This window comes from Hyperolius riggenbachi, chromosome 4, assembly GCF_040937935.1.
Source record: "Hyperolius riggenbachi isolate aHypRig1 chromosome 4, aHypRig1.pri, whole genome shotgun sequence".
NCBI lineage: Eukaryota > Metazoa > Chordata > Amphibia > Anura > Hyperoliidae > Hyperolius > Hyperolius riggenbachi.
In genome coordinates this window covers 183,798,915-183,811,669 of record NC_090649.1, presented here as the reverse complement: position 1 = coordinate 183,811,669, position 12,755 = coordinate 183,798,915, and the positions used below count along the sequence as shown (strand labels likewise).

The 12,755-nt window shown below is 42.2% G+C and overlaps 1 protein-coding gene across 1 annotated transcript in view; it reads right to left on the bottom strand.

Annotated features, from left to right (window-relative positions):
- NDUFB5 (NADH:ubiquinone oxidoreductase subunit B5) overlaps positions 1 to 12,755 on the bottom strand; it is a 30,225-nt gene that overhangs the window by 11,064 nt on the left and 6,406 nt on the right. Inside the window, exons 2-3 of the mRNA XM_068281065.1 lie at positions 8,033 to 8,121; positions 1,254 to 1,320 (exon numbers count right to left, since the gene is read on the bottom strand). Coding sequence (XP_068137166.1) covers positions 1,254 to 1,320; positions 8,033 to 8,121 — 156 coding nt within the window. The remainder of the gene's footprint in view (positions 1 to 1,253; positions 1,321 to 8,032; positions 8,122 to 12,755) is intronic.

Below are 12,755 nucleotides of genomic sequence, written 5' to 3'. Positions count from 1 at the left end.
AACCCCAGGTAAGTTACTGGCTACTTTAAATTTAACTTAAAATTTCCTTTAAAGGCAGCCAGGCAAGCACCATCAACCTGGCAATCAGGACCAAACTTTCTCTCATATGACTATGGAGGCCTGCATCAATAGTCCTGGATGAAGGAGTATAGGCATTGTTCACAAACACAAACCTATATGGGCAGTGAGTTGACACGCTGAATTATTCTGCAATACAACTGATCACTGAACAGGGCCTAAAGGACAACTGAAGTGAAAGATACATGGAGACTGCTTTCTTTTTCTTTCTTTTTTATCAATCCCAATTGCCTGGCAGTCCTGCGGATCTCAGCCAAATATACGTACCTGTGACGAAGACAACAATAATGTACAGGTGAAGTTCGTTAAGGCTTGCAGCCATGCATGAGCAGCAGTCCCTGACCACTGGGGCTGACAGCGAGAGACCAGAGGGGACCAGACAGACACCAAGGGAGCCCACAGACTACAAGGGACTAGAGGGCCCCACGTAAGACTAAATCCTTTTGTGGTCTTTGTTACAGGTTTACTAAAAGTCATATATTTGAGTAGGGGTTACGTACCTTTAAGGATCGATCTACATAGCAAGATCTATTTAAAGCAGGAGTTTTAGACATGCTATGCCAGGGGGAAAAAACACATACAGTATATAAGTAGATAAATACTTGATCTACTTACATAATACATGTATTGTACTGTCCACATTTTGATTTCAGTGAATTTCATATAGTGAATGAAGAGAATTGTATTCCTGGTGGGAATCATGTATTTTGCCCAGTTTAAGGCTAAATACTGATGTAATTTCTTCCCTTCATTTTTTTTCTTCTCCACTCACTGAGTCACCTCAGCCTTGCTAGTAAACAGTAGTAGTGAGCAGAGGATCATGTTTCAGCTAGGCAGGGAAATAAAGGGAAGAGGAGGAATATATTCTAGATAAAAAGAACCCCCAGCATGCAACTGTTTGGCAATGGCTGTTAAAGGGCCAGTGCTCCTAAAGTATGTGATAACTCCAAACTAAATGCAGGATTAGCATCTTTATCACTTAATACACTCAGGCCAGTTGCTGTTGAAACTTGATTTTTATGGTGGCAATTCCGCTTTAAAAAAAAAATCCATTCTAGTGTCACTGGTACATGATGACAGTGCAAAGCTGTTTAGAAGACAGACATGAATTGGTAACTTGGTGATGAGTGACCACCTAAACACAAGACCTTAAATATATCTCTGATTGTACTTACCAATAAAAATATTGATGAGCGTTATCGCTATAGCTGCAGGTATCACACCAAGTAACACGTAAAATTTCTGTAAAAGATAAATGATGGTTTAAAGTCATTTTATAACTGTGTTTACATACTTTCTTACCAAGTGTGGTTTTCTTCCACACAACTAAAAAAAGCATTTTTTTAATTCAGTATGTTATGGCACACATTACCACAAGTACTAGGAGCAGTTTGTTTCCTCACACAGCTCTGCCTCTGTGCTGTAAAATCATCCTGATGCCTCCATATAGAAAAATGTGTTGAGCCTGCAGGAAAGACCATGTTTCTGCAGGGGGGGGGGGGGGGGAGGCTATTAACTCCTAAGTGTATAGTCTAGTAATCACCCAACTGAAAGAAGGTGGTGATAAGGGTTAAAGGGAACCTAAACTGGATATGGATGTTTTCTTTTAAACAATACCAGTTGCAGGGCAGTCCTGCTGTGTTTTTTGGCTGCAGCAGTGGCTGAATCACACACCTGAAACAAGCATGCAGCTAATCCAGTCTGACTTCAGTCAGAGCACCTGATCTGCATGCTTGTTCAGGGGCTGTGACTGAAAGTATTTGAGACACAGGATCAGCAGGAGAGTCAACTGGTATTGATTTAAAAGGAAAAATCCACATCCTTCCTAGTTTAGGTTCCCTTTAAATTAGCAGAAATGTGTGTGTAATGCTAGGTACACACCATTCAATTTTCAGAAAGCTCTAGAGGTGCTCAGAAAAGCGCTTATAGTGCGTGTCTGGGCCCTCAATCAAGAGTGGTGTATATACATCTCCCTGACTGCTAGTAATATTAAAGCACATCTAGCTACCTGTTACCTCATCTGATCAGATCAGCTGTCCTCCTCCGCTTTACCCGTCCTGACACTCATTCAGCTGCTCCTTGTTGTACGTTGCCTGATGAAGCGGGCAACAGACCCGTAAAACGCATTGCAGATGATATTGAAGAAATAAATGTTGAATACGTTTTAAAGATACATTATTGTTGTGTCATCTATGTGGAGGCAAGTCCACCAGTACCCCCCATTTAAAACTGTTTTAACATATTTTATACTTTATGGCGCCTCTGTATACACAAACATTAAATATCCACCTGGTGGATGGGTGTTTCTGCCCTTTTTCTTCCCATCTACAGAGAGTGACTTCTTAGTCTGAGAGGGGCCAAGATAATCTGCGCATATAGTGGTTGCCTGTAGCAGCAACCCATGTTTGTGAGTAAAATTTCTACTATTCATTGCTACGAATACAAATCAACAAAATTACACTATTCGGGACTCTCAAATTTTTATTTTTGTCTTACATGCAAGCTAATCTTGTCAGATCTGACAAAAATGTCAGAAACACCTGATCTGCAGCATGCTTGTTCAGGGTCTATTGCTAAAAGTATTAGAGGCAGTGGATCAGCAGGATAGCCAGGTAACTGGTATTGCTTAAAGCGGACCTAAACTCAGAACTTCCTCTCTGCTCTAAAAGATAAGCAACAGCATAATAACATTTAACCTCTTGAGGACCAGAGGTTTATGACCCCTAGTGACCAGGCGATTTTTTACAATTCAGCACTTCCCAACTTAACAGTTTATTGCTCGGCCATACAACTTAGCGGCCAAATGAATCTTGCCTCCTTTTCTTCTCACTAATAGAGCTTTCTTTTGGTGTTCGCTGGCTGCTGCAGCAATGTTTATTTATTTTTTATTAATTAATGAAAAGTTTTTGGTTGTTTTTTTTAAACCCCATTACTTTTATCCCCCCCCCCAAATTGACCCTAGACTGCGATCCATACAGTACACTAGACTTCACTTCAGCCTATGAGAGAGATTACATTGTGAGCCATTGCTAGGGACAGTTAATTGACAAGGCTGTCCCCCGTACAGCGCTGCACTAGATCGCAGTGCTGTACAAATGTTGGTTTGTTTTTTTATGTTGCAGCCTGCCAGCTCTGATCGCAGCTGGCAGGCTGATCACGGATCCCTGCTGTTTACAGCCGCAGGGAACGGGCGCGCGAGCAAGCAGCTAGTCCCGCCTCCAGGACTTTGACACCAATCAACATTAGGTGGTCCTGGAGGCGCCACTCTCCCACCGCCCATCGGTGTGAGGCATTTGGGAGGTGGTTGAAGAAAAAAACATTTCTTTGTTACAGCTGATACAAATCTTGCAATAAATCTGCAGTTTGTCTACTTCCTGCTTTCATAAGAGCAGACATATTAACATCCTGTGTTTACAAATGAGATCTCTGCCGTGGCAGTCAGGTGACACAGCTGAGGGATCAAATTACAATTTGTGCTTAGTCACAGATAAGGTGGAATTAGACAGGCTAAACTATCTCAATACATACAGGATGCATTCTCTAGGTTTTCCTTCTGTCCTGTGCAAGAGTTCAGGTCTACTTTAAAAGGAAATAAATATGGCAGCCTCCATATACCTCTCACTACAGTTGTCATTTAACCCATTCGCGTTCCGTCGTTTTCACTTGAGAAATGTTCACCTCCCATTCACTTTATCACTACTTATCACAATGAACTGATCTATATCTTGTTTTTTCCACCACCAATTAGGCTTTCTTTGGGGGGTACATTTTGCTAAGAGCCACTTTACTGTAAATGCATTTTAACAGGAAGAATAAGAAAAAAAATGGAAAAAATCATTTCTCAGTTTTCAGCCATTATAGTTTTAAAATACATGCCTCCATAATTAAAACTCACGTATTGTATTTGCCCATATGTCCCGGTTATTACACCGTTAAAATTATGTCCCTATCACAATGTATGGCGACAATATTTTATTTGGAAATAAAGGTGCATTTTTTCCGTTTTGCATCTATCACTATTTACAAGTTTAAAATAAAAAAATATATAGAAATATTTCATCTTTACATTGATATTTAAAAAGTTTAGACCCTTAGGTAAATATTTACATGGTTTTTTTTTGTTTTTTTTATATTAACCACTTTACCCCCGCCCGTACGGATTTCTCCGTCCCTTTTTCCATCCTTTAACCCCCAGGGACGGAGAAATCCGTACTTTGCGCACTCCCGCCGCTGCCCGCGCTCCCGCTCGTAAACACGCCGCCCGCCGCTAGTAAACACGCCGCCACCCGCTCGCCCGGAGATCAATGAACCGGAAAATCCATTCCCGTTCGTTGATCTAAGCCCCACAATGATCCGCTGCTCTCCTATGGGCAGCGCGATCATTGTGAGAAAAAACAAACACTCACAGCCTCCTTGTACTTCCTGCGAGCGTCCGGAAGGTCGCAATAAACAAAAAGTTACTGTTGCCATCTTGTGGCCAAACAGTAAAACTACACCCTTAGCATTTTTTACATATAAATAAATGTTTTACACTAAAAATTAACTCATTACCTCCCACACTCCATTTTTTTTTTTTTTTTGTAATTAAAAAAAAATTAAAAAATGTACAATTAAAAAAAAATACATAAATAGTTACCTTAGGGACTGAACTTTTTAAATATTTACGTCAAGAGGGTATAACACTGTTACTTTATAAACTATGGGCTTGTAATTAGGGATGGACGCAAAACTGAAAAAAATGCACCTTTATTTCCAAATAAAATATTGGCGCCAAACATTGTGATAGGGACATAATTTAAACGGTTTTATAACCGGGACAAAAGGGCACATACATTTCATGGGTTTTAATTACAGTAGCATGCATTATTTAAAAACTATAATGGCGGGAAACTGAAAAATAATTTTTTCCCCACATTTTTCCTATTTTCCCATTAAAACACATTTAGAATAAAATAATTCTTGGCATAATGTCCCACCTAAAGAAGGCCTAATTGGTGGCGGAAAAAACAAGATATAGTTTATTTCATTGTGATAAGTTATGATAAAGTTATAGACGAATGAATGGAAGGAGCGCTGAAAGGTGAAAATTGCTCTGGTGGTCAAGGGGTAAAACCCCTCAGTGGTGAAGTGGTTAAACATTTTATTTGGGTATTTTTGGGAGGGTGGGATGTAAAGTATAGTTTTATAATGTAATTGTGTGTTTTTAATTTTTTTAATTTTAGTTGTAGTTTTACTTTTTGGCCACAAGATGGCGGCCATGAGTTTGTTTACATGACGTCACTCTAAGCGTAACACACGCTTAGAGTGACGCATCGGGGAGGGAACGGCCAGAAAAAGCACAGCTTCCGAGAGAAGCTGTCGCTTTTTCAGCGGGGGAGAGGAATCAGTGATCGGGCACCATAGCCCGATACATTGATTCCGTGGCTACGGAATCCGCGTCCTGGAGTGCGCGTGCACGCGTGCGATTGGCCGCGGGAGCGCGCATGGTTCCTGGACGTAGTTTCTACATCCAGGAACCAAAATAGGTTAAGGAGCAAATATCTTATGACCCATACACAGAACTATTACTTATAGGAGGGGCCTTTTCTATGGGTTTCTGAACTGCTCATTTGTTGAGCAGTTCGGCATCCTGTCTGCTGCCCACGACTGCCATTCGGGTGCAATTAAAATGCAGCTGAATGGCAGCAATTGTAACACCATGCTTCAAGCGCTGATATGCAGCAGCATTACCATGCGGCATAAAACCTTCTCATGACGCATCTGAGCACAGCAACCAGTGGATGAGAGCAGCTAACAGGCGGTGAATTCACAGCCTGTCAGATGCTCATGGAATAGAGGCCCGATACAAGACTGACCAATGATAGTTCTTGAGAGCTGCAGCTCAAGACAGAATTTTCAGGGGCACAAAGGCCTTATGGACTAAACTATTTCATAAATCAAAAATTGTGGAAGAATTCAAAGGGGGGGGGGCTGTAATGTGCACACCGTAGATTAGCAGTTGTACCTGAGTGCAGCACTAAAAAAGTTAATGAAAAGTAAATGCTGGCTCATACTGCAAGAGCTTTTTAAACACTAGTGATTTGAAAAGCTCTTGTTAACGCAATACTGACATCAAACCAACAAGCGTTGATTCTGGTGATACCTTTAATGACTAATTCTTAATGGTATATTGCAAGCTTTTGAAACAGTAAGTTTCTTCTTCAGGCATCATACAGAACTGTATCAGAACCGTACAATAAGAAGTTTTGAATCACAGACTTGCGGTATATACCGTATGATTCTGTAGGCTCAATCTGACATGATGTCACAGAACTGTGTGTGAGAACACACACACACACACACACACAGCTCTTGCAGTGTGAACCAGCCCTAACGCAACAATAAAATACAGCCTAACCATTTTGGTCTTTCATTATAGGACAAGAAAAACCCCAAACAGATATTTACACACCAAAAAAAAAAAAAAAAAGACACGTTTGGAAGGCGATCAGACCCCACCAACAGAGCTCTCAGAGAAAGGGGGGGGGGGGGGGGAATCACTTGTGTGCTGAGTTGTGCAGCCCTGCAGCTTGGCCTTAAAGCTGCAGTGGCAAATTTCTCAAAAAAAAAAAAAGGCCTGGTCTTTAGGGGCTTTTAACACTGTGGTCCTCAAATTGTACAATGTACATTGTCTAGCTCTGCTGTTGATCCACTGTCTTTTATGCTTTTAGCCATAGATGCTGAACAAGCTTGCAGATCAGTTGTTTCAAACAAAAATCTGACAAGATTACCGTATATGCATGCTTATTTCAGGTATGTGACTCAGACTATTGAGCAGAAAAGAAAGATGAGCAGGACAGACAGGCAACTCGTCATTTGAAATGAAATAGATGTGGCAGCTTCCACATGTCTCTAACCTCTGGTTCCTTTTAAAGCTATGTGCCTCCTGGAGACACACTGGCTCAGTGGAGCAGCGGTTTATCAACTGGTGTAGTGGAATAGCAAGGCTTGCAACATCTAATTCAGCTTTTTTGATAGTTTCACCTTGAAAAGGACAACTGAAGGGAAAAGTAGATGAAGGCTGCCATATTTATTTCCTTTTAAGCAATTCCAGTTGCCTGGCTGTCCTGCTCAGATGAGAGTTAAGGCAGTGCTGGAAAATAATGGTGGGCACACAAAATATTGACATTCCTCATTTAGGGTGTACTCACTTTTGTTGCCAGCTTAGACATTCATGGCGGTGTGTTGACTTATATGGATGGGACAAGCTGTATACGGACTACTAAATTTTCATTATACTGTAATAAAAAAAATTTACGAAAATGCGAAGGGTGTACTCACAAAGCATTAAAGGGAACCTTAACTGAGAGGGATATGGATGCTTCCTTTTAAACAATACCAGTTGCCTGGCGGTCCTGCTGACCTCTTTAGCTCCATTAGTGGCTGAATCACACACCTGAAACCAGCAGGCAGTTAATCCAGTCTGACTTCAGTCAGAGCACCTGATCTGCATGCTTGTTGAGGGGCTGTGGCTAAAAGTATTAAGAGACACAGGATCAGCTGGAGAGTCAGGCAACTGGTATTATTGTAAAAGGAAATACCCATATACTTCTCAATTTAGTTTCCCTTTAAGCCTGCTAGGTACATCCAATATTTACCATTATACTATATGGAGGTGGTAAAATTGGTCATTGATTAGCCAATCAAAATTGGATGTGTGTATGCATCCCAATTTATATAATGATCTGTCATTCTATTCATCAAGGATAACCTTACTAAGCGCTTTCTAAAATATCTGTAAGCTGGGATTTGGGTTTCCAGTCACACACAGAGGGCTGTGGCAGGCTATGATGAAATAGGTTACAGTACAATGCAATCTATGGCCAAAACCAAAAAAAAATAGCAAGCAATGTAAAGAGTATATTATACATATTCAAGTTCTGTCTGAACCGAAAAAGTGCTAAAGGAGACAAACCAAATAGCTCAAAAACTTCTTGTCGTGGTAGACAGTAGGTCCAATAACGAATAGTTTCTTTCCGTGACTGCTGGAAAAACGCAGAGGCACTGAAAGGGAAAAAAAAAAAGGTTTCAACGCAAAACATTCTGGTTTACAGAGAAAGAATATGCATTTATATAGCACTAACAATTTCTGTACAGCAGTGGTCCCACGGGTTGAATGCCGCCTGCTGAGGCTTTTTCACGGGTCCCCCAAACACAAAATGTACAACTTATAGATGCGACCCACTTTACCTTTAAATATTGGCTGCCCGCATCTAGATTAGCAGTGCTGGCTTCCCGCATCCACACACTGTAGAAGCCAGTGCTTCAGGTGACACTGATGTCCACCTGAACTGCAGGTTGTCCCCTGGGTATGCTTCACTGTCTGGTGCACAAAGACGTTCTTTGAGTGCCACATGACTGAATGGCTGCTGCTGAGAGTTGTCCTCTGGGCATGATTAGGGGAATCAGTACCTAGATTTTCAACATTTTATGTATGTCCCGCTCCCCCCCCCCCCCCCCCCCAGCCTGAAGTATTTTGACCCAGCCCTTGACCAAAAATGTTTGAGGACCTCTGCTGTACAGAGTCTGTCAAAGAATTCACAGTACCCACTGACATTAGTAGTTTTCACAAATGAATGTCCGTACCACTATCTCATGCTGGGCATACACAGGTCGATCCGGCGGCCGATTAGGCGCTGGATCGACCCCCGCTGCGTCCCCGCCGGCGCTCCTCATCAGCCGCTCGATTCCCCGCTATTGTCCGCCGGCAGGGATCGAACGGGGAAACTATCCGGCAAGTCATCAGACCTGTCGGATATTATCAATCGAGCAATCAGCGGCTCGATTGATAAGTAGAGTATCTCCCGTGTATGCTCAGCATAAGGCACAGGTGACAAACACCAGTCCTTGAAGGACATATCCACGCCAGTGTTCAGGATGTACAGGGAAATGGAGAAATGTGTTATGCTACATACACACTTGAGAAAAGTCTTTGGAAAAGGCAAGATCACAGACCAATTTTACCCCCTTCCATGTAGTATAAGAGCATACTCTACACAGTATTCTATTGAGCTGACTCAGCTGAACTCATCAGATGATAAAAAAATAAATAAAAAAAAAATAAAAAAATTTGCAAGGTGCTGCACACAAAGATGCTGTACACATTCAAAAGATCAGTGTCTGCAAAAGATCTTCTCATAGTCTGATATCTGCAGATCCTCATACACACCTTGTTTAACCACTTGAGGACCCTGGGCTTTAACCCCCTTAAGGACCAGGCACATTTTTTTCCCATTCAGACCACTGCAGCTTTCACGGTTTATTGCTCGCTCATACAACCTACCACCTAAATGAATTTTGGCTCCTTTTCTTGTCACTAATAAAGCTTTCTTTTGGTGCTATTTGATTGCTGCTGCGATTTTTACTTTTTATTATATTCATCAAATAAGACATGAATTTTGGCAAAAAAAATGATTTTTTTAACTTTCTGTGCTGACATTTTTCAAATAAAGTAAAATTTCTGTATACATGCAGCGCGAAAAATGTGGACAAACATGTTTTTGATGAAAAAAAAACCATTCAGCCTATATTTATTGGTTTGGGTAAAAGTTATAGCATTTACAAACTATGGTGCAAAAAGTGAATTTTCCCATTTTCAAGCATCTATGACTTTTCTGACCCCCTTTCATGTTTCATGAGGGGCTAGAATTCCAGGATAGTATAAATACCCCCAAATTACCCCATTTTGGAAAGAAGACATCCCAAAGTATTCACTGAGAGGCATAGTGAGTTCATAGAAGATATTTTTTGTCACAAGTAAGCGGAAAATGACACTTTGTGACAAAAAAAAAAAAAAAAAAAAAAAAAAAAAAAAAGTTTCCATTTCTTCTGACTTGCGACCAAAAAAAAAGAATGAAATCTGCCACGGACTCACCATGCCCCTCTCTGAAAACCTTGAAGTATCTACTTTGCAAAATGGGGTCATTTGTGGGGTGTGTTTACTGTCCTGGCATTTTGGGGGGTGCCTAATTGTAAGCACTCCTGTAAAGCCTAAAGGTGCTCATTGGACTTTGGACCCCTTAGCGCAGTTAGGCTGCAAAAAAGTGCCACACGTGGTATTGCCGTACTCAGGAGAAGTAGTACAATGTGTTTTGAGGTGTATTTTTACACATACCCATGCTGGGTGGGAGAAATCTCTGTAAATGACAATTTTTTGATTTTTTGTTTTTTTGTTTTACACACAATTGTCCATTTACAGAGAGATTTCTCCCACCCAGCATAGGTATGTGTAAAAATACACCCCAAAACACATTGTACTACTTCTCCCGAGTACGGCGATACCACATGTGTGGCACTTTTTTGCACCCTAACTGTGCTAAGGGCCCCAAAGTCCAATGAGTACCTTTAGGATTTCACAGGTCATCTTGCGGAATTTGATTTCCAGACTACTCCTCACGGTTTAGGGCCCCTAAAATGCCAGGGCAGTATAGGAACCCTGCAAATTACCCCATTTTAGAAAGAAGACACCCCAAGGTATTCCGTTAGGAGTATGATGAGTTCATAGAAGATTTTATTTTTTGTCACAAGTTAGCGGAAATTGATTTTAATTGGCTTTTTTTCACAAAGTGTCATTTTCCGCTAACTTGTGACAAAAAATACATTTTTAAATCATGTAGCGAGCCCAGGGCGGCGCAGCGGGTGGCGGCGAATCGGCGGGGATCGTAATATGCACGCAGCTAGCAAAGTGCTAGCTGTGTGCAATTAAAAAAATTATGCAAATCAGCCCAGCGGGGCCTGAGAAATCCTCCTGCGCAGGTTACCCCGAGCTGAGCTCGGGATAACCGGCAAGGAGGTAGACATTCATCTGCATATCTGACAATCATCTGCAGATCTGAAGATCTGGTGGATCTGATCTGCAGATGAATGTCTGTTCAACAATGTGTGTATGAGGATCTGCAGATATCAGAGACTATTAATGCATTTTGTAGGAACGGATCTTTTGCAGGAACAGATCGTTTGCAGATACTGATCTTTGTGTGCAGCATCTTGCAAAATTTTGTATCTGATGAGGGGTTCAGCTCAATAGAATAGACTGTTTAGAGTATGGCTCTCATACTACATGGAAGGGAGTAAAATTGGTCTGTGATCTTTCATTTTCCAAAGACTTTTATCTCAAGTGTGTATGTAGCATTATATTTGATGAGCGACACCATTCCTGATTCAGTCACATCAATTAATTTGAACTGTTCCAAAAATGTGCGAGAAAACGTGTGAGCACCTCAGCTCTAGAAGACTGGAGTATGATATCACTTCTAATGCCTGGTACGCACCATGCAATTTCCTATCAGATAGATGGGTCGATAGATCATTTCTGACAGATCCGATCAGATTTCCTTTTGTCTTTCTGATCACTTCTATGCAAAATCGATCAGAAAAACGATCGGAAATCAGATCGGACTTGTCGGGAATGATCTATTCGACCCATCTATCTGACAGAAAATTGTGTGGCGTGTACCAGGCTTTAGGCCAATTAAGTATGACTTTAGGATGTGGGAGAATAACAGATTGTGTGAAGGAATATCGGAATCGCTTTTATTTCGCCGAGCACGACTAGGTCGTGCCCGGAATTGGGCTTGGCACATGAATACAGGGCATATACATAGAAACATAAGAGACAACAGAGCATAGAACATAGTAGACATCAATTCATCTCAAAAGCATATGCATGAGACATATCCAAACACAACTGCCATGTGGTGTACAGGCAGAAAGTCAACATGGGGGGGGGGGGGGGGGCAGGGGGCAGCCTACGGGGGTAGAGCATGGGTAGAGTTTATAGAGTTCAGCGAAATTACAGCTGAGGGGAAGAAGCTGTTATTGTGTCTTGTGGTCTTTGTGGAGATGGACCGGTACCTCAGATACCTCCGCCCCAGGGGGAGCAGATTGAAAAACTGGTGGCCAGGGTGGGAGGGACCTTGGCAATGTTCAGTGCTCTGGAGCATAGTCTGGCATTATAGAGGAAGTCTAGGGCAGGGAGTGTGTTCCCAATGATCCTTTCCGCTGACCTGATGACCCTCTGTAGTTTGCGTCTGTCGCCTTCTGTGGAGCCAGCATACCAGACAAGGATGGAAGAACAGAGGACGGATTCGACGGTTGCGAACTTCTTCAGTTGGCGGAGGAAGTAAAGCCTCTGCTGAGCGTCCCTCTGGGTGGAGACAGTGTTTTCCTTCCACTTCAGGGTGTTGGAAGGTGGTGGTGCCCAGGAGGCGGACACAGGGCACTTTTTCCACCACCATTCCTCCAATGTGCAGTGGGGGTGGGGTGGAGGCATGTTTTCTAAAGTCAATGATAATCTCCACGGTTTTTGCATTGTTGAGGACCAGCTTGTTCTCCCTGCACCAGTGGCAAATCCTGTCCACCTGATGGCGGTATGCCTGCTCTTCATTGTTGGAGATCAGGCAGACTATGGTGGTGTCGTCTGCAAATTTGATTACCTTGACAGAGCTTGCCGAGGATCTGCAATTGTTCGTGTAAAGGGAGAACAGGAATGGAGACACGACGCAGCCTTGTTGGGCCCGTGTTGGTGATCTTTGGTTGCGAGGAGGTGGAGCCCAGCTTTACCACTTGGGATCTGTTTGTAAGGAAGTCACTGATCCACAGTTGGAGTGTGGGGTGGACCCCGAGCTCAGCCAGATTCT